At 41.0% G+C, this 21,831-nt stretch overlaps 2 protein-coding genes across 2 annotated transcripts; one reads left to right on the top strand and one right to left on the bottom strand.

The window, feature by feature from the left end:
* The first annotated feature begins 299 nt into the window (after positions 1-299).
* On the top strand, positions 300-5,214 carry LOC132990809 (zinc finger protein 771-like). The gene is made up of 2 exons (XM_061059262.1): positions 300-513; positions 4,015-5,214. Exons 1-2 carry the CDS (start codon positions 324-326, stop codon positions 5,007-5,009), a joined length of 1,185 nt encoding a protein of 394 aa, XP_060915245.1. The 5' UTR covers positions 300-323; the 3' UTR covers positions 5,010-5,214.
* Positions 5,215-5,860: 646 nt separating this feature from the next.
* LOC132991506 (oocyte zinc finger protein XlCOF7.1-like) lies at positions 5,861-20,896 on the bottom strand. Its single transcript, XM_061060289.1, has 6 exons — positions 20,694-20,896; positions 18,755-19,921; positions 16,619-16,858; positions 10,438-11,615; positions 7,864-8,098; positions 5,861-7,662 (listed from the first exon to the last, which is right to left on the bottom strand). The coding sequence occupies exons 1-6, from the start codon at positions 20,875-20,877 to the stop codon at positions 6,872-6,874; spliced, it is 3,795 nt and encodes a 1,264-aa protein (XP_060916272.1). The 5' UTR covers positions 20,878-20,896; the 3' UTR covers positions 5,861-6,871.
* Between the last annotated feature and the right edge of the window lie 935 nt (positions 20,897-21,831).

Here is a 21,831-nt window from a genome sequence, read left to right as displayed (position 1 = left end):
CGTGGAACCGGATGTTGATTTCTTGCTGGATGGAAACCATAGACTGTAAATATTACAGACTAAGAGGTCGGCTACAAGGCCTCATGATTTCAACGTTTATAGCTTTTATTAATAGTTTTTAAACTTAAAAAGGTAAATATGAACACGACACAGTAGACCGTATGCTCTTTAATTAATTAATGAATTAATACGTCTTCATTATTTCTTGGTGCTCTACCAAGATGACGCCGTTAGCTTAGCCTGCCAGCTGGAAAAGGAACAGTTAAATAATTGTTAAATGTGTCTTTAACGAAGTGTGTTCGCAGGATAAGTTGTTTAAAAAAATGTCTAAAGTCCAAATGCTGAGATCTTTTGTCAACCAGAGACTGACTGCAGCTGCTGAGGAGATATTTGAGCTGTTAGAGAAAACGATAGCAGAGTACGAGGAGCGACTTGATCGATCTGAAGAGAATCAGGATAAAAACATTGGACTGGAAGAGGATTTCAGCCGGGACCTCGAGTTACACACAGCAGGTTTGTCCTTCTTCTTTTTATTCTCACTGGAAACAGATGACCATCCTCTGCTCCTGCCTCATTCATTGGTGACTGACACGTTTTCTGACTTTAAACGAGCCTCTGTACCATCCGATTTATTTATCTGACTTAAAGATTCAGGGTCAATGTGACGCTCATTGTCCATAAGGTTTAGTTAAAATTTAAAGGCTTGTCATTTTAAAATAAATGCACAAATGACATGCTTTCATCCATTGTTTTAAGTGCCTAGTCTAAAATTTAGATTTATTATTAATTTTTAGAGAATATTTGGGGTATGTAGGCAAAAATGTCTAAGTAGTGTAACTGTTGAAACTTCGTACCGAAGAATTAAACTTGCTTTAAAAAGGTTAAATTTTATATAACACTGTCTGGCATAATCTTACAATAGATCTGTTCAATATTAAATAAAAGTGATGGAACATCATTGTTCATATTATTATGATTAATTCAGGGAAATCGTGTCACCCAGTCAAGTACCAAATTGTCAACATGGTGTAACCACCATCGAAGGAGCCATTTTGTTCATATATTCATCATATCATGTGACAAGAAGTGATATCACAAAGAAGAACCCCTGATGGTCCTGACTGCTGCAGGACAAGTTTAACAACTCTCTTTAAAACATGAGATAATTTGACATTTTAAGGGCGTGGTCAGGTGTGTCAAATGGTATGACCTCAGAAAAACATTTTTGATTTTTGACAATTTATGATAATTATAAAAAATTGTATTCACTTGGAAAATTAGATTTGAAATGTTCACACCAGGAAATGTGCTTACATAGGTCTCAATGATAATGCCTGTCAAATTTGATTTGAAGTGGAAATGTCAAATGGTGTAACCGGTTACACTATTTGACTTCTATGTCTTTCTGTTAGAGGCCACTTTTGTCAAATATCAGTAGTTTTTTTTATGTTGATTAAAGTGGTTATTCATCCACAACCTTATTATCAAAAGTCTAGGACAAAATGCCCTGGCATTTTGTAAATGTTTAGCTTCAAATTGCATATTTGTGTTCCATTTACTTACATTTATAAAGGTGCACTATGTAGTTTTGGTAGAGAAATGTGAAAGTTGGAGAAATGTACAGATTATGTGGTATATGTTCATCATAACCCTATACACAAACTGTCCTCAGATGAAAATGTGGTCCCTGTAACACTGTTTGAAGATAAAATGCTACTGGAGAAGTTATGGTGGGGGGCCCACAACAGTGAAACCGTAACTCTCCTGGTAGCTTTATAACTCCAAACAGTGTTCCAGGGACCCATTTTTTTTATTTGAATAAAGTTTGTGTATTCAGTTCAGAAAATATATTAAAGAATTGTTTCACTTCTCCAACTTTCAAATTTCACCACCAAATCTACACAGTGCACCTTTAAACATGTATAATCTAATATATGTATGTATCCTGTAATATTGGCGCCAGAAGTAGTTGCATTTTAGATGTGTGGGCTTTTAGGGGCCATGTGGTAGGTAGTATCAGCGTGTCACTACCTGGAGCTTGCTTGCCAAAGTCTGGTACTATAGAAGGTGGCAATGCTGTTTGGGCTGTGATGGCCATGATGTAAAGAAGGAGAGATGTAAAGTGTTGCCTGTGGGTGTGGTGGGCGTTGAGAGCTACCATGGAGGGGGGTGTCTCTAGGACGCCAAAGCTGACTGTGTAGCCTTCCAGGGAAGTTGTGGACCTAACTGGACGAAAATCTGGTGAAAGTAGGGTCCCACTTGACAACCCCGGTGATGACCTGGTTCTTGCTACCCTTCGGTCTACAAGGTTGAATTGTGAATGCCAGTGTGGTAGGGTGGTAAGTATAAGCGTTGTCAAAACATGGCTAACTCACATACTGTAAACAGAGCCTGGGTCTGTTGAAGGTGGCAATGCTGTTTTGGTTGCAGGGGCAACTAGGGCCAAATACTGAAGAAATTAATTCCCCCTGAAGATTAATTAAGGATGCACCGATCCAATCCTGGTATTGGATGTCGGTCCCATCTTGACTAAGACAGCTAGATCAGGTATCAGTAAGAATTTGCCGATCTATGAGACCCACCGAAAAGGTTGTGCTATTCACTTCAGTTTTATGCTATTCTGTGTTTAAGGCAAAGTGAGCTACATTACTGTCATCAGCGTACTGGTATTCTGTGCACTTTGGTGGGTGGAGCAAACATAAAATGGAGGAAGCTAACAACAATTTCTTCAAGAAACAAAGGCCTTTGACTGTAGAAGCAGCATGGTCAGTTGGTGTAACTGGTTTGCGTCAACTGGTGTAACCAGTACCAGGAAAATTAAAGTGGAATAAAAGTAGTCCTCTATTGCAGTGAAATAACATGTTTTTTTTAAAACAAATTTTACATAATTTGTCAAAATTAATTAGAAAACAGAGGTGTTTTCAGCTTTGTGCCCCGCTCAGTATTGAAAAAGGGCATAACTTATAAAATTATTGATAATCCTAATAAAATCTATTTCCTTGTGCTATTTTAAAATGAAGTAAGTACAATCATAAGTACACTTACATATACTCTAGATGTATAAAATATTCAATATTCTTAATTTTTCAGTGGTTACACCACTTGACATGTTTAGGTCCATTCAGTCTTACCTTTTAAAAAAAATGGTTTAAATGTAATTTAAAAAAACACAAAACCAACATGAATACAAATCTCACATTTTAATGAACCTGATGCATGCTTTCAAACTGTGTTTTTAAAAGATTTTTGAACTGGTCATCTGAACAACCCTTATTTGTCACTGACCCTTAAACACATGAACAGAAAACTGTCGCTCAATGTCTCAGAAACTCTAACTAACTGTAACTACTTCATCTAAACTCCATAAACAACGTGCACAATGAAACGCGGCACCCAAAACCAAATTCCCTAAACGGATACCTTCCACCAAAACAACACACACAGCTATAATATGTTTCTGTGTTACTGAGCATAAAATAAACTATGATTATATATAATATATAATAATATAATAAATTCATAACACCACCATCAAAAGTGTTCATGTGTGTTTGGGCTTCATGAGAAACAGAGTGGGATTTTCTGGCACAAGTTCACCAACTACCAAGGAGCATGAAGAGTGAAAGTGCTTGAAGAGGTCAAAAAGCTCCAGCAGCACTTCTAGTGTGAAGATCAACTTTGTTAACATATAAGACCGACGCCTTTCGGCTTGTGGCTGTCATCAGGGTCATCTTGGGCTTCATGAGACCATGTTACATATTCAAATGCATACTAAGTGTTTCCCACAGAATGACGAGATACCTGGGCAGTGGAGTATGCGCCCCCCCAAGCGTACTCCACCGCCCAGGTAATAATAGTGAGTGTGTGACCCTTTATCTTTCCCTAAAATATTTATTTAAATGTCAATCTTTAATCATTGATTGTTTTAATTCTGTTGCCAGAAAGTATTCATAATAGTGGTTTAAAAGCTAACGGAGTTAATTTAAAAGCCTGTTTGTATTTTATTACTTTCAGAAGTCCAGCAGCTGTTGGTGAGAAAAGAAGAGTTTCCCCTTGAGCAGCGAAATTGGAGCCCCACTCTGGACCAGGAGGACCCGCCAGAACCATCACACATTAAAGAGGAACAGGAGGAAATCTGGAGCAGTCAAGAGGCGGAGCAGCTTCAAGAGCCAGAGGAGGCTGATGTCATCAAGTTCACATTCACGCCTTTCCCAGTGAGGAGTGTAGAAGGTCATGGAGAGAAAGCTCAGACCTCACCGCTTCATCAAGTCCAAACGGTAGAGAACGGAGACACAGAGCATCTGAAAACAGAAGCTGATGGAGAGAACTCTGCAGGATCAGAACCAGACAGAAACCATGACCCAGACAATCATTTACATCCTGCAACTTCAAACTCCTTTGGATCGAAGACCGACCACAATAGTTTTCCCTTTGAAGAAAGAAGTGACCCTAAATCAGGTTTAAACCCTCTGCAAAACAAGGATGAAGGAGTGAAACCATTCTGCTGCTCAGTTTGCGGTAAAAGATATCCTCAGAAAAGATCCTTAGCAAATCATATGAGGCTTCATTCAGAGGGGAAATTTTTCAGCTGTTCCATTTGTAAAAAGACTTTCCCATGGAAAAGAGACGTTTTGACGCATATGAGAATCCACACCGGAGAGAAACCCTTCAGTTGCTCCTTCTGCGGCACAAGGTTCTCTCAAAGCTCCCATCTAACCTTACACTTAAGAGTTCATACAGGAGAGAAACCTTTCACCTGCTCGGTGTGCAATACAAGTTTTAGTGTCAGGAAAAGTTTGGTTGATCACATGACAACCCATACTGGAGAGAAACCCCACAAGTGTTCAGTTTGTGGTAAAAGGTTTGCCCAAAACGGTGCTCTTAGGCGACACCTGGCTGTCCACACAGGGGAGAAACCGTTCAACTGCAGTGTGTGTGATAAACGATTCACTCGGCTCGAGCATGTCAAAAATCACAAGTGTGCTGGTGAGAGCAGCAAAAATAAATGAAGCTGCAGAAATGCTTGTTGAGCCAATTGTTGCTCAACACCTATTAGCCAAACTTTTAGCTTATCTTTTCAGCTAAGCTAAAGACATTATGGTTTTTAATTATTCTATTTGTTTGAATATTTTTTGTCATTGTGTGGACACTGTGTTTTTTTTATTTTTTTACAAATACCTGTATCTGCATATTAAACATTTATTTTAACCTGTATCCAAATGTCTTGCAGTATTTTGTTCCACCTTTACAGCAGCGTGATCAACATTTCAAAATTAAAATTTAGAGCCCAAGAAATGAGCAAGACTGCGGGGGCATGAAGTGGCCGTGAAAGCGAAGGTGTCATCTCATATAGGAAAATGTCTGCAGAGGGTGCTATACGGCTCATTCTGTGATGCACACAAAAAGTTCCCCGATATGAAACAGGATTTCATGAGACGACTTCAAACCTCTTACGTAGGCTTCCTTCTTCCAGCACTGGAGAGCAGCCCTCCCCTGGCAGCCCTGCAGCGTTCTGCCCCCCAGCTGGCCAATCAGAAGAAAGTGAGGGTCTTAAAGAGACAGCAGCTGAAACAAACCGTTTCAGACAGAGGCTGAAATGAGAGATTTACCAACGCCAGTATCAGATAAATAAGGAGTTTTTTGAGCTGCAAATGTACTCTGTAGGTTACACAGACATGAACAGTGTGTGTTTTTGCAGTTTTAAAAATCTACACCATGATGAATACTGAATAGCCTTTTATTGCAAGGCAAGTTTATTTATATAGCACATTTCAACAAGGCAATTCAAAGTGCTTCACACAAGACATTGAAAGCATCATGACAGAGGAAAAAATAAACATTAAAATAGAAAACAGAAAAATCGCTAAGTGAAACCCTTAGTCTGACATATGTAAGCACGATTCATATTTTATCAGTCAATGTCATTCATGAAGCCCACGCTTACTGAAAGCTTTGGACAGTGTTGAAACACTGACAGACGTGTTGAAAAGGGAATCGCCCTTATAGCCTCACAAGCAAACAAATTATTTCCCTTGATATCCTGACAAAAACAACATAAAAACTTCTGGATTTCCTTCTTTGAATTACACATTATAAGACAAGAGTAACAACACAGGTCAAGGTTCTGGATGTGTTATGAAATTGATGAGTTCTTTCTGTTTCCTCACTGAGACAGGTATCAAGAAGGTTACAAGTCCCAGGTAAAACATATACACTTGAAGAATTACAACAGGAATTCAAAACTCTCTAAACATACACCTGAGCACGAACTGGAGACAGACCAGAAAAATAGGAACACCTCTTTTACAATAAAATGTGTTAAACTGCAGCTACTAAAATTACCGAAAAACAAAGTTTCACACAAAGAGATTAATTCAAAACCAGGGAAGTCCATGAAATCAGTAGCACCGAGATCGAAAAGCAGCACCTGACACGTGCCGTGGCACATGGAAGTGCTGGTGGCCTGTCAGCACGGGGGCCACCACCATGAACCGCTAATATTCTACTCCAGAATCTCCAATCTTCCACCACCATGATTCATTCGTACACTAACAGTGGACTTTACTGCCGTAAACGTGTACTTGGTGTCAATGTGTCAGGTGCCGCTCACTCCATGAAATTTGAAATACATTGAGTTATTGATGCATTTAAATAAGTGAACATGTTAGTACCAAACACACAGGCAAATAACAGAATTAACATGAACATGAGGCTTTATCTAAATTGAGATGAAAAGATCAGGAATTGATTTTCTTTTAATCTCAGTCAGTTTAATCCCGCTTCAAGACTCAGCTCTACAGGCATCCCTGGTGCTTCACTTATTTTACTGTAGCTGCCTCTGTGCTTTTAACAAGTTGGAGACGAGTGAATTTTATGGGCCGTGGATCGCCATGTGTCGTTTCAGACTTGTACTGTATGCAAAGCTTTTCCCACACACCAAACAATCGAACGGTTTCTCTACGTCGTGAACGTTCATGTGTTGTAACAAAGTCCCACTATGTGCAAACCTTTTCCCGCACACTAAACAACTAAATGGTTTCTCTCCAGTGTGCGTTCTCATGTGGATCTTCAGGTGATTACGTGCAAATCTTTTCCCACAAACTGAACAACTGTACGGTTTCTCCCCAGTATGCTTTCTCATATGTATAACCATATCTGACCTGCGTCCGAAAGCGGCTTTACACTCCGAGCACGCGAAAGGTTTTCCTCCTTTATGAGTTCTTGGGTGTTCCACCAAAGACGAATTGTTTTCTGAATGACCTATCATGTGGTTCTTTAGGTCAGTCTCATATCCAGATCCAGAAAGGTGTGAAGTCTTGTCAGGAGTAACCGGCTGTAAATGACTGTCTGGATTAAAGTCTCGGTCTGGTTCTGCTCCTCCACAGTCCTCTCCATCATGCTCTGTGTCTCTGCTCTCGTTAGTGCTGATTTCATTGAGCCGTGAGGACTGAGGGTTCTCGTCTTCTTCTTCACTCTTCAAGGCGACAGGAGTGAACCTTAGTAACATGCTGATATCAGCCTCTTCTGGCCCTTTAAGCTGCTCTCCGTCCTGGTCCTCTTTGATGTGTGGAGGTTCTGGTGGGTTCTCCTGGATCGGACTGGAGCTCCTCTCCTGCTGCTCAGGGGGAACCTCTTCTTTGATCACCGTCAGCTGCACGACGTCTGTGGAGAACAACGAAACAACAACAAAACCCGTGAAGTTTTCGTAAACCTAATTTCCTGACAAAACTTAAAGCAACGCTGCGTTTCTATCTCGGACGTGGGAAGAAATATTATGATCATGTTGACGATTGTACCAGAGTTAGCTGAGTGTTCATTTACATCTGCAGGCAATAACCTGGCCATCACAAAAGAAGTACAAACCCGCTTTGGAAACAGCCTCAAGGAGTTTGTGTTGTCGCTCGTTTTCCTCTTTTAGTTGACACATTTGCTCCTCGTACTCTGATATCGTTTTCTCAAACAGCTCAAAAATCTCCTCAGCAGCCGCAGTCAGTCTCTGCTTCACAAAACATTTCAGCGTTTTGGCTTTTGACATTTTTTTTTTTTTACACAATTTAGAGCAACGTTTCCAACAGAACAAAAAAACCAGCCTGAGCCACTTCAACATGAACTGCGCGGCTACGTTTCGTTAGCTAGCTAGCTTCTAGAGCGGAGTTTAGTTTATATTTACAGTCTATGGTTGTAAGTTAGCTAGCTAAGCTAACTCCCTGTCACATTCTGGGCTCAATGGGGATGAGTTTAAGGTTGATTATTCCCAAACAGTGACTCGGGTACACTTAAATGCCTTTTGTTATCTCCGACGGAATCTGGGACGCAGTTAGCATGTTAGCTCTCCTCCTCTTCTTCTGTGGCGTTTAGTGGCGCATGGCGTCCATACATTGTTGCGTTGCCGCCACCTACTGGAACATATTAGCTGAACAGTGATTTATGTATGTATATATGTATTTATTTTCACAAATTGTATTTACACCAAAGAGGTATGACAAACAGTCATAAACAGTTCTAACCAGTAGGCTACATATATAATTCATAGAAATATTGGAGCAAGCCAGGGAGTCTAATGTACATAATTCATGCCTTCTTAATTAATTTCTTTCAAAAATATGAAACGTCTTTGTAGCTTTGAACATATTCAGTTGAGGTGCAGTACAGATTCACTTTAACAATTCAACAATAGAGCAGCAGCCCTCAGTAAGGAGCCTTCATCAGCGGTCTGAACGCTGCTGCTCGATCCAGATTAAAGGGCATCGAGTGTGCTTGTTCTCTACTTTCTCTGAAGTAACATAACTGCTCCCAAAGTTTCTTCTTCTTCTGGTTGGCTACAGGTAAAGCCACGAGTGACAGGAAATGTTTGGAGGGGAGAGCGGGGGGTGACAAATAAGTTTTTCGTGATCGTTAAAAAAGAAGAAATTGAAATTTTGTTTACTGACTCTGTAGCAAAAACAAAATACCACGATCAGTTTTAATCCACAGACTCAGTCGATGTAATGAAATCATCGTTGGAGCCTTCCTTTTTATCATTTTTAACTCTGTGAATGTTTTTAACAAAACAAAGTAGACGTGAATTACAGCGGCCTGTTCAAAAAGGTTTCCGATCGCTAAAAATATTTTCATACTTTGACTAAATAAAGCTCAGTCCACGTCCGGGCTGTTTAAAAAAAAAATATGGAGCAACCTCATCGGAGCCACTGAGGATGAATCAGGCAAAAATAACGAGGTGTTTGTAAATTTGTTCCCGTGTGCTCGGATTATACACCACAACCACCTTTTACTCCAATAAAAAAAAGTCACACTTCTGTTTTGGGTGACACGTAGCTTTATGAATATAAACAAACGTCAACAGTAAAAACAAAAAAAAAACCATTCCCAACACGTTCTTCGTAATAACTAAACATAAAGGATTCACAGGTAGCACTGACCCAGTCCTTTCAGGTCTTTGAAAGAATGTCAGTAAAAATCCTGAGAACAATCCTGGAGTCCTGCAACGTCCAACAGAGAACTTCCAAAGTTTCCTGTTATTGGACAGAATCCCGTTTTATTTCTCATGCAGATTGTTTCCTTACCTAGCTGCTGTCTCTTTAAGACCCCCATGCCCACGTTCTTCTGATTGGTCAGCTCTCTGGAAGCCCTCTGAGGGGCAGAACACTGCAGGGCTGCTCGTAAGAGGTTTGAAGTCGCCTCATGAAATTCTCTGTTTATGTTGCAGGAGGATTTGTCTTGTGAAATTTTGACCGAGGTAGACCGACAAAAACGTGGCCTAAATGTGAACTTCAACAAAAGGCAAGAAAACTAAAATGACTAAACATATGGGAAGCTAACTCTGTGCAAGTCAGTGCACATTAAATTAGAGTTGGGCATTATCTAAGTTTTGATACAGTTAAACCTCCCCCACATTTGCTTTTCCCGGGGTACACAATAGTACCGTGACTAAATAGGGCTGCAGAGGAGCCGCCTAAATTATTAACATGCTGTCAATATATTTAAACAATAACGATATATTCCCTGACCTTATTTAAAAATATATCAGAGAGAGAGAGAGAGGTCTGCTGGTGCTGCTCCCTCTCTTCAATTACTTTCTAGTATGCTTCACGCTCTCTCTCTTTTATCTTTTGATGCATTTTAAGAACTCGAAAACCAAAAAAAACGTTTTCATTTATTTTCACTGAAATTAACAGATTAAAATGTTGCCAAGATTACCACATAATGCAGATTTGTAAAACAGGTAACCATTCACCCTTCGTCAGGTCTGTCTGCATGAGGACAAGAGAGTAAAAGAAACATAAAAGCTGATTGATTTTGTGACAGAGCATCAAGCTAAATTTGGTGCTTGAGTTTAAAAATGTTGAGCACAAGTCCCAAGACTGAACATTCCATTGGCTACCTGCGCATCTTCGCTTCACATAACATTTGATTGGTATTTTTTCTGAACACACCTTAAGACAGGACGACCCCTGGACAAGAGTGTTTTCTGAGACTTTGATGCCAAGCAAACCTTTTATCACAAACACTGCAGCTAAACAGTTTCTGTCCCGTGTGGACGGTCCAGTGGCGGTTTAAGTCTTGCTTCGACGGAAATCTTTTCCCACACACCGAACAACTGAAGGGTTTCTCCCCTGTGTGGACAGCCATGTGGCGTTTCAGATTTCCATTTTGTGTAAATCTTTTCCCACACAGCGTACAACCAAAGGGTTTCTCCCCCGTGTGGGTCCTCATGTGTACGTCCAGTCCTGACCTGCAGGGGAAACTTGCTTTACAAACTGAACAGGTGCAGGTTAGCTGCTCTCCTGTGTCCACTTGCAGATGCGTGTACACATGTGACTTTTCTGTTAACCCTTCACCACCGATGACGGGCTTTTCTCCTGTGTGGGTTCTCATGTGTCTCATAAGCTCTCCCCTCCATGGAAAACTTTTCTTGCAAACTGAGCAGCTGAAACGATGTCCTTTCGAATGACGAGTCATGTGAGCGGATAAATTAGTCTTATTTGAGTATCTTTTACCACAAACCGAGCAACTGAACGGTTTAATTCTTTCTTGTTTCTGGGGATGATTAATTTGTGCAAAGCTTGAAGCACATTCAGAGGAGCTGACTGATGTTTTTTCAGGAGAAGGTTCCAGTTCACTTATCGGTGCTTCTTTGCTTTGGAGAGGTTTAAAACCGGATAGAGGATCCATACCCACCTCCACATCACGTCGTCTTTCATCTGACTCAGATCCAGAGAGATGTGAAGCCTCGTCAGGAGTAGCCGGCTGTAAATGACTGTCTGGATTAAAGTCTCTGTCTGCTTCTGATCCTTCACAGTCCTCTCCATCAGTTTCTGTCTTCAAATGCTCTGCGTCTCTGCTCTCTTCAGTTTGGTTTTCATGAAGCTGTGGGGACTGAGGTTTCTCTGCATCGTCTTCGTCTTCAGTCTTCACAGGGTCAGGAGTGGACGTGAGAGTGCCGAGATCAGCCTCCTCCAATACTTGAAGCAGCGCTCCCTCCTGACTGCTCCAGAGTTCCTCGTCTTCCTCTTTAATGTGCGGTGGCTCTGGTGGGTCCTGCTGGTTCAGACTGGAGCCCCTCTCCTGCTGCTCAGAGGGAACCTCTTCTGCTCTTACCGTCAGCTGCGGGTCATCTGTGGAGAGTGATTAAATACGTGTTCTATAAAAACTGAAACCCACAGAGTGAAATGTTGCATACCATGTTAAACCTTTTTCTTAGTATATAATAAGTATAGTAGTACTATAAGTATTCTAACTTCAAATAATCTTTCGAGCTGCCTGTCCCGTACGTTGATATAGCAGTGATTCTTCAGATAAGGGACAAAACAGGTTTTGATTTTAGAATAAAATATTTTTGATAATTTTCAAAATACATGATTACATTTCTGTTAAATGGTGTTTCGTCTATCCAAACATGTTTTGGTTCAACCTCCCAGTTGTACATATTTAATATAAACTGTATGTTTGCAGGATCACCACTTGATTTTTGTCAACACCATCAGAAACATTAAAATACTTTTTCTCTCGAAGATTTTTTTAAATGATCTTGTCAAAAGTATGTTCACTCATCAGATTTCCCAGTTCCCCTAACTATGCACACAGGTCTTGAAATCAATAAAAAAAAAACATTTTTAAAGCCAGAGAAGTCAATGTTTAATGAATATCATTGAAATTTCATAGATGAATTACATTTGTCTTTAACCTTCAGACTTAACAGTAACATTTTTAAGCATAAAAAATACACATGAACATTAGAAATGTGTAAGTCTCTGAACAAATATGCTTCATGGAATAAAACAGATGCACTTTTTAAAGAAATACTACATAAGTTGACAAAACATTGATGGAGTTGACAAATTAAATTTGCAGAACGATAAAATGATCATGAACTGGAAAAATCTCATTCAAAATGTCTTCTGAACTCTCACAAAACTCTAATACTGGAATAAATGAAGAAAATGTGACGTTATTATTCTTTTCTTGAAAAAGGGCTCAAAAATTGAAAAAAATAACTGGAACTGAAAAACTGCCTTGTATTCTTTTAAAAAAACAGATCTCACTGACAAACTAATTCTAAATCATTGCATGTGAGCATCTCTTTGAAGTCGAGTCTAAACACCAGGTAAGAGATGATTCAGGTGTTCCCCTTCAATGAAATCCATGACCTCAGGAGATGTGTGTATATTTCCCTGGTGCTGCTTATACGAACTGGGGAAGATGGCTCACTCAGCTTAACCATAATATCTGGAAATGGCACAAAGCAGATATCCGGTCGTCCTTGTTTTTGCTGGAAACGGACATTTGGCCCATGAGGATGAAAAAATTCAACGAGAACATCATGATGCTCTGGGTCAACTGCTAAGGCTTTAGCCAGCCACCAGTACTGGTCATACAGGACAACAAGCCAATCTTCACTCTGGATATCACTGGGGCCTATTCCAGTTGCTGGGCCCTCAGGTCCTCCACTGGGTTCTTTCTCCATGGCCTCCATCAACATCGCCAGAGGACTCTCTTGGGATGCCATCCCAAGCATGGGTAACTGGACTGAAGCAGGGGCAAATATGTGGCTCATTGCAAAAACATGACATGTGCCTACAATGGATGACATTCCCCTCTGCTACAACTTGATGGATCTTCCTTGTTTTCCGGGGATAGATTTCAAGGGTTGCACAAGGAGACTGTCATAAGTCTTGAAGTTATCACTGGTGACAAGTTGAAGTTTTATGCCATGTGGGCTGTTGGAGACCTTGTCATAAAAGTCCTTGTCATCAACGATGTTCTGACCTCTAAGAACTATACTGTCAGCACATCTCTTCACTGTTGCCCCAATGCCATCAGGGGCACCCTTGCCATGTGATGTTGGAAAAAAAATTCCAAGTTGCATCCTTGAATCCAAGCCGGGGAGGGACAGCACAGAGGAGGAGAACGTTCTTTTTGTTTTTCATACTGTTTGCTTGGACCATCTGACCAAAAGTGTACTGTCTCAACATTTGGAAATCTTGCATGGATATCTGTCAGGATTTGATGCATATGTGTCCAGATGGCTGCAGCATCCTGGCGCTTGGACTGAGAGATGGTGCAGAATCCTGCCTTTTCATGCTTGGTGTGGAACATGCCCGTATGAAGTGTGATCTGTGGAAGGGTTTTGACCATAGTGACAGGCTTGTATTTCTGAGGCATATTTACATTTCCAGGCCTCAGAGAAGTCCACATGCACAATAACGGTGGCATCATCACAGTTAGTTATCATGTTCCTGTACTCTTTGGTTTGGTTTTTCACCAAGTGGACATGGGTGGTCGTCTCATTTTTTAGTTTGTCTTGGTAGAGAATCATAAGCTCTGATAGAGTACCAGTGTGTTTCACCAGTTTCGTGTTGAAGTGAACTCCAGCTTCTGTTTGCTCCTCAATGCGCTTCCACTGCTCCCATTCCACTCGTGTTTTCCCTAGCTCTGCAGAAAGACCTGTATATTTGTTTTGCCATCGAGAGCAGGTGCGTAAAAGACATGATTCACTTGCTGGAGAACGACACACAAGATGGAAACTCTCTTCAAGTTTGGTAGTTGACACAACATTGTGGTACTTCCAAGACCTCAAGCATCAACTTTGCATTCTCATGGTACTGACATTGACATGTCTTTTTCGATCAGAGGCTCTTGGGGGTGTGATGTAAAATGGGCGCGATGCACAGAAAGATGAATAACTAAGCCTTACATCTTGGTTCTGGTGGAGAAATGCAGTGTGAAGGTTTAGCATTGTGTCGGTCAGAATCATCCTTTGATGTTTTACTTTCTTCCTAGTGATGGTGTCTTGTTTGTCTGTAGTTATGCTTGCACTGTTTTCCAAAAACCTTTGGACATTATGGGAGATAGTCTTAAGGAATGAAGGCTTCCTTTGGTTCAGTCATTTTTCTCTCAGTGTTTTATATGTCAAGCCAAATTCATGAACCCGGTGCATCAGTCGATATTTCTTGAGAATTCTGCCAGACAACGCCAGCTGTGGATACTGTGATGCAAGCTTGCTTCTTTTTTGAGGAGCATTTCTTCTCAGCTCTGCAGTCATTGCATGGTGGAAGAGCAATGACCTTTTTATTAAAGGATTTCTGAGTCTGCTCCCTTCAAGCATCTTTTCAGTCTGGGTCCGAGGCGAGTCTTGAGCATTCTTATGAGTCGTGCCTTCCTGAGTGTGCTTTATGCGTTTAAGTCGTTTCCTCAGCTTGTCAGCTTCTTTTGCCAATTTATCATGTTTGTCTGTCAATGCTTTAATCTCTCCGGAATGTCTTTTTCTGGTTTTAGCTCTCTCCCTCAAACCAGCATACAGTTGCCTGTTGCTCCTCGACGCTGATGTCTAAAGGACTCTCTGGCGGAGTATCTAAATCTTGCTGCCTTTCCTCTGCTCTTTTCTTTCGTTCTTTTGATTCTTTCTGTGCCTGTTTCCAATACTTTCTCTTTCGCCTCTTTGCTCTCTTTTTCCAAATCATTGATCTTTTTAAATGTTGCCCTTATCAACCCTGTTTCTCCATCTTTCCCTCTCCTTTGTCAGGAACTCCTCCTTCAGCTCAGGCTGGCTATTAAGTTTTTCTCTCCTTCTCTTTTGATACTCTCTGTTTCTTCTCTTTTGCTCCTCCACTGACAACTTCTGTCTAGCCATTCTAGCCTGAAATGCATACCATTCTGCAATCAGTTCTTTATTATGGATAAGCATGCAACACTTTATTACATATCAGGTTGAGAGACAACTTCAATGAAATTCAGTTAAACACATTCAAGTAGGCTACTGTACATCAAAACTAGTTTTGAAAGTACAATAGCAATAAAATGCATAGGAAGTGATATTATTGATTTTAACTACATTAAAATGCTTAAATTGGACACTAAAATGGCATTAGTCAACACCATCAGAGACTGCGTCAACACCATCAGACAAAAATGTTGATGGTGTTGACGTCTGATGGTGTTAACAAAATAGCACATTTCTCCATATATCACACATGATTCTCACAGGAGCCATCTTGTTTTTAACATCTGTTGGTCATGACCCAGTTCATCTATATAAATTAAGGCTATATTGCAGAAAACTTTACACAGATGTTGACTTTTAGTCATTTTGGAGTTGATATGCTATGGTTGTGACACATGCACATTAGTAAATAGATATGAAATACAAAAGTATTATTAAAAACTTACCAGAGCTAAAATTTTCTCATGGCATAAGGAAAACCAGGGAGGAGGGAAAGGGGTCCTTTGAGATATAGCTGCCCTAAATTATCCTGATTTTTTCCCCAATTTAAAAAAAGTCTGACGGTGTTGACAAAAACTCCGGACACATGTTCATTGGACCAGAAAGTACATTTTTTGAAAAATTCAAAATTGTTTTTTTAATGCTTGTGAAATAAATACTATACTATTTACACCTAATAATGATAAAGTTACATTTTATATTACTTTTTGGACTTTTTAAAGTATTATAGTGTGACGAGATCTGCTCCCGGACATGGGTTTTTCTAAGCACTGGTCACATATCATATCATTTAGAATGAAAACAAAATGTAAGACAACATCAAAACATACTTTGTTGTGCTACCCTTTTCCTGTTTAGGATTTTTATTATTATTTTTTTCATATATTTTGCATATTTTAGCTAAAAAAACTGTAATGTATGTCACGGACATGTTTTGTCCCAGTTCTCAAGAAGCACTGACAGGCTAACAGGATTGTCCATGGCCTTACTTACAACACCACCATTAAATATATATAAATAATAGAGGCACTGTTAAGTACTAGGGATGTAAAGATGAATCGTAAAATTGTGATAAATTCGATTCACAGGAGTCAAGGTTCACATCGATACTCTGAAAAATGAAACTAGATATTGTAGTGTTTCTACAGATTACACCTTTACGATGCATCGGTGCACACCTAGTCAGCGCTGATGTGTCTTGCAATCCTTCTGGAGTTCTTTTTTTTTTTTTTCTTTAAAGATGATATTCACATGAAAGTGTAAGAGATATGAAACACAGAGTGCATTTTCTAAATTGCTCAATCACGTTGTCGTACGTCTCAACAACTTCTCATCGTCGGCTGCCCTGGATTTGTGTATCCCATTTAAAATCTGGTACATCGTGACACCTGTACAAACCTGCTTGGTGTGACCGGGCTTCAGGGCTCAAACCAGAGTCCACAAGTTTCCGCAGTTGCTCGTTTTCCTCTTTTAACCGACAGAGTTGCTCCTCGTACTCAGTCGCCGTCCTTTCGAACAACTCAAATATCTCCTCGGTTGCTGCAGTCAGTCTCTGGTTGGCGAAAAGTCTCAGCACTTGGACTTTAGACATTTTTAAAAAAAAATAATAAATCACAACGACTTCTCCTCCGGACACACCTCGTTAAAGCTGTTAAACACCGACATAAGAGCAGTGACAGGAAAACCTAGCACCCCGAGCTAAAACAAGCGAAGTCCGGAGAGAAACATCCGGGAACTCTTATCAAAGTCCTCTCGATGTCTTAACACATTCATACAGACATGATCCGATCATTCACTTAGTTTGTGTTTTAGTGGTTAAAGAGGTATACAACGAGAAATTGTGGCTAAATGTTAGCCACGATCGGCAAGATTACTTTCGGTGTCACCACTTCTGCTTCTTCTTCTTCTTCGTTTAAATGGCGGCAGGCAAACACCGTTACGGAGCATTACTGCCACCACCTGGTGTGGAGTGTAGATCGGGCTCACAATCACCAATTCTTATGATAATTACAATTTTAATAGTTTGTATTGAATGTGTGCGTCTGAGACATTGATTCAAATAAACGAGGGGCGCCGGATGTCCTGGCGGTTGTGTCGTGCGTCCCATGTGCAAGGGGCTGCGGTCCTCGATCGCAGCGGCCCTGGGTTTGAGTCCGGCCTGTCCCCTTTGCTGCACGCCGTCTGACTCTCTCCTCCCCCAGCATTTCCTGTCTCCTTTCTGTTGTCCTATCTAATAAAGGCCTACAAATTAAAATCTTTGAAATAAACTCATAAAATAAAACAGAAGAGCTTTTTTCCCCTCGGCTTTTGAAGCGCTAAACAAACTTCCACATTGACTGTTGTCTTGGTTGGTCTTTGCGTTAAGTGTTAACTCGTATGTGCAACTGTGCAAGCTGTGACGACAAATTTCCCATTGTTATGATAATAGAAACGTCCAGATGTTCCCCAGTTTACAACAACAAACCACCAATTTCAATATTTAACAGAGTTCATGGGGCGTCGGTAGCGTAGTGTAGTTTAACAGAATCACGCCATCAACTGAAGAGCGGAGGAAAACATAATGCAGCCTCTGAATTACATGAATGTGGATCTGGTGGTCCTGTCTCTAAAATAAGGTATGAAATAAACCTTTAAAAGAAAACTGGAATCTAGGAGTCCCGATTTTTCAAATAAACAATTAAAAACACCTTTTTTTTTTTTTTTAAACAACTGAATAATCAAGATGTATCAAACGAAGAATCAAAAACTACTACAAACCAGATGGAAGCGTACGACTTGCTCACGAGCTTGTTGATAACCAGGAAGGTTAAATAAATGAGAAATACATTGTGCTGTATTGAAGAGAAAATGCCATCAGGTTATTTTTAAAAATCTAAACCAATATCGACGGCAGCATTAGCTGTACAGGCCACACTGACGACCTTTTGGTCATACATACATAGTTTTAAAATGAATGCATGCAATAGCAAAGACTCCGTATCCCTATAATGAAAAAGAACAGACAGAAATGTAACAGATTTTAAGACGTAACGTTGCTTCTCATTGCAATAGAGATAAGAACAGTTAAAGGTTGATCTTTAACTTTGAAAGAAATAAATGTTTTAGCACCCGTCTATATTTCAGAGCTTTAAACCCGACCTCTCAGGTCATCCAGTCTCAGGTCTAGTCCTCACGTAGGCGGATAAATCATCCCGTCCACACGCGCTCAGTTCTTCATCTTCGTCCACATGAAAACGCAAAGCGCACCGTTACGGCTCTCATAAGCACGCCAAGTCAACAACGATGTCCTTTGATATGAGAAAATGTTCTCGCCATGCCTCTGGTTCCTGCTTTGGTTATATCTGTATCTATCTGTGTTGTTTTAACTTATGTTGTAAAGCACTTTGTAATCTGGGTATAGAAAGGTGCTATTTAAATATATGTATATATGTATATATATATATATATATATATATATATATGTTTAATCATTATCTGTGATGAGCCAGATTTTACGCAGCTCTTATAAAATATTGGGACTGTTTCTGCGACGTCATTTCTTCGTGCTGCTCTCCACGACACACTTGTGTTTTTTGAGATACTGGAGCCGAGCGAATCTCTTTCCACAAACGTTGCAGCTGAATGCTTTCTCCCCCGTGTGGACCGTCAGGTGGCGCTTCAGAGTTACAAGGTGTGCAAACCGTTCACCACAAAAGGAACAGCTGAAGGCTTTCTCCCCTGTGTGGACGGTCGAGTGACGCGTCAGCCCTCCGCGCCGCGCAAACCTTTTACCGCACACAGAACAGCTAAATGGTTTCTGCCCCGTGTGGATTCTCATGTGTATGCCCAAATTCTTCCTGATACTGAAACTTGTCTGGCAAACCGAGCAGGTGAACGGTTTCTCTCCCGTGTGGACTCGCAAGTGGGAGGTCAGGTGTATCCTTTGTGAGAACCGTATGCCACAGGCGGAGCAGCTGAAAGGTTTCTCTCCGGTGTGGATTCTCATGTGCCGCACGAGCTCTCCTCTCCACGGGAAGCTTTTCTTACAAACCGAGCAGCTAAAACATGTTCCTTCTGAATGCCGTTTCATGTGCTTTGTTAAGGAGATCTTCTGCGGGTATCTTTTGCCACAAATCGGGCACTTGAACGGTTTCACTCCTGTTTGGAATCCAGCGCGATTTTGCAGATGTTCGTCGTGTTCGAAGCTTGTAGCACATTCAGAGCTCAACGGTGTGTTTCCTGCATTACATTCAAGATCACTCACAGGTACATCTTTGTTGTCGGGCAGAGGGGTTTCATCTAACTGAGAGTCACTGGTCTCCTCCCAGTCACAGCTACTGACGTCAGTCTCAGATTCAGAGAGAGAAGTGTCGTCATGAGCGACTGGCTGTGAAAGACTGTCTGGATTAAAGTTTGGTTTCTCTCCGTCTCTGCTCTCTTCAGTTTGATTTCCATGACGCTCTGAGGACTGGGGCTTCTCTTCATCGTTCTCTTCACTCTTCACAGGGACAGGAGTGAATGTAAACGTGATGATATCAGCCTCCTCCGGCCCTCGAAGCTGTTGCTGCTGCTGCTGCTGCTCCCCCTCCTCATGAGTCCAGAGCTCCTCCTGCTCCTCTTTAATGTGCGGTGGCTCTGGTGGGTCCTCCTGGTTCTGACCGGAGCCCCTCTCCTGCTGCTCAGGGGGAACCTCCTCTTCACCCGCAAACAGCTGCTGGGCTTCTGTTGAGACATCACAATTAAAGAAAACTGTCATTTTGATGTTTAGATTTTTAGACCAGGAGAAAATGTTTCACTTTGTGTAATTTGTATTTGTCTACAGATGAAATGGTCATCGTTGGGACAGTCACACCTTTTTGTTTTCCAGCAGTGAAGTCTAAAATGTTGCTATGGTCTACTCTGCATGACCCCGCATGAACTGCACAAATAAAACCCCTACGTATCTACCCTCTGTTGCAGATGCGGCTCAGAGGAAGGAACATTCCTACAATCCCACCTGGCACTGAACTTGTGACGGGATTGGGGATTGTGATGCATTATCGAGCATAGATGTTGCTCTCCCAAAAGGACTCTGAGATCCCCCCCCCCCCCCCCCCCAGGAGGGTAGCATGGTATTTAGAGTAGACTTGCTGTGAAACCTACAGATCGTTTCCTGGCCAATGCAAAAAAAAAGGGAATTCAATTGTCTGCATTACGACAGGACTGTGTCTTCCTCAGGTCAATAGCTGTATACCTTTGGAGAAAATAACTCCTCACCTGAGGAATGGCAGCCCATGGTTGTGACTGTGTGCACTGTAATATAACCTGTATCCCATGGCAACACATTGAAAAGGAGAAGCTGTGAAACATCTGCTGGATGATGAGGTTTTGACATGCTTGTTGTGAGTCACATTTCCAGAAAACCAAAGGTCCATCTGTGCAGCTGTGTGAGCGAATGCAAAACCAAAAAAAAAAAAGAGCAAAGAATACCGACAAAGGTGAAAACAGCACGAACCTGCTCTGTGGAGGCGGACTTCAGGGTTGTAAACAGCGTCCAGCAGCTTGTGTTGATTCTCTTTGGACCGACAGATTTCCTCCTCGTACTCTGCTATCGTCCTTTCAAACAGATCAAATATCTCCTCAGCAGCCGCAGTCAGTCTCTGGTTCACAAAAGACCTCAGTATTTGGACTTTAGACATCTTTCAGGTCGAACAATAAACCCGTCCGGCCTCTCTGACATGAGCTGTGTCGTGTCAGTAAGCAAGCTAACTACACTAGCTCCGTAGATTACCAAACATATCACTCAGGTGTGTTATTTACCGTCGTAGTCTGTCTAGCTTTAAGCTAACGAGCTACTGTATGAGACTGTAAATAAATGATATTTTAAGATAGCAAACTACGCTAACTTCATTTTTCTGCTACTATAAGATCAGGTCCACAAAGTCCACTTTAACATTTTTGTCAGGAGAAGCAGGCTTTGGTACTTCTCTCAGACTTATGATAATGATGGTAGAATTACGTAACGTAAGGAGTTAGCGTTGGTGTCTTGAAACGTTCTTCTTCGTCCGTTTTAATGGCGGTTGACAAACAACGAATTTGTTCTTTATCGCCACCAGCTGGTATGGAGTGTGGATCCGAATATTTAATGACTGTTGCATCTTCTCAATCAACTTATTTGGTCTGAAATAATTAAATGAAATCCTATAGCCCGTATTCCCAGAGGTCTTTCATAGAGTGGCGATAATATCCAAACATACTTTAATTCCTCTCAGGTTTTCAATTGGAGATGCGCAATCAACTCATTTTTTTTGTTTCCGATCCGATTCCGATACATATACTGAGTCAGATATTTTTATTATCATAGTGAATATTGTTGTCGTTGGTATTGTTTGTTAGGCTGCACAAAGCTGTAGACTGCCTGGCGTTGCATTGTGCCATGGCTTCACATACGAACAGGAAGCAGCAACACCTAAATCAAAGTAAACCTTTTAAAGTGAAGTGTAAGAATTGTACTTTTGATCAGATAGACAGAAGGAGCTGTTCAGTTTCTGCTTGCACGAGGATTCTCTCTGCGGGATAGTTGGTGCATGCTGCTGTCAAGGCATGATTCACTCTCTCTACCTCTCCACAGGTGCATTTTCCAGCTTACCAAC

This window comes from Labrus mixtus, chromosome 16 (genome assembly GCF_963584025.1).
Source record: "Labrus mixtus chromosome 16, fLabMix1.1, whole genome shotgun sequence".
NCBI lineage: Eukaryota > Metazoa > Chordata > Actinopteri > Labriformes > Labridae > Labrus > Labrus mixtus.
Note: the sequence above shows the minus strand (reverse complement) of the source record. Positions and strands in the feature narration are given on the sequence as shown.

Coding starts and splice junctions, on each gene's coding strand:
- LOC132990809 (XM_061059262.1), top strand. CDS start 324: ATGTCTAAAGTCCAAATGCTGAGATCTTTTGTCAACCAGAGACTGACT. Junction 514..4,014: donor CCTCGAGTTACACACAGCAG/GTTTGTCCTTCT, acceptor TATTACTTTCAG/AAGTCCAGCAGCTGTTGGTG.
- LOC132991506 (XM_061060289.1), bottom strand. CDS start 20,877: ATGTCTAAAGTCCAAATACTGAGGTCTTTTGTGAACCAGAGACTGACT. Junction 16,859..18,754: donor GGAGAGCAGCACGAAGAAAT/GACGTCGCAGAA, acceptor AGCTTTAACGAG/GTGTGTCCGGAGGAGAAGTC. Junction 7,663..7,863: donor TGAGGCTGTTTCCAAAGCGG/GTTTGTACTTCT, acceptor TGTTCTCCACAG/ACGTCGTGCAGCTGACGGTG.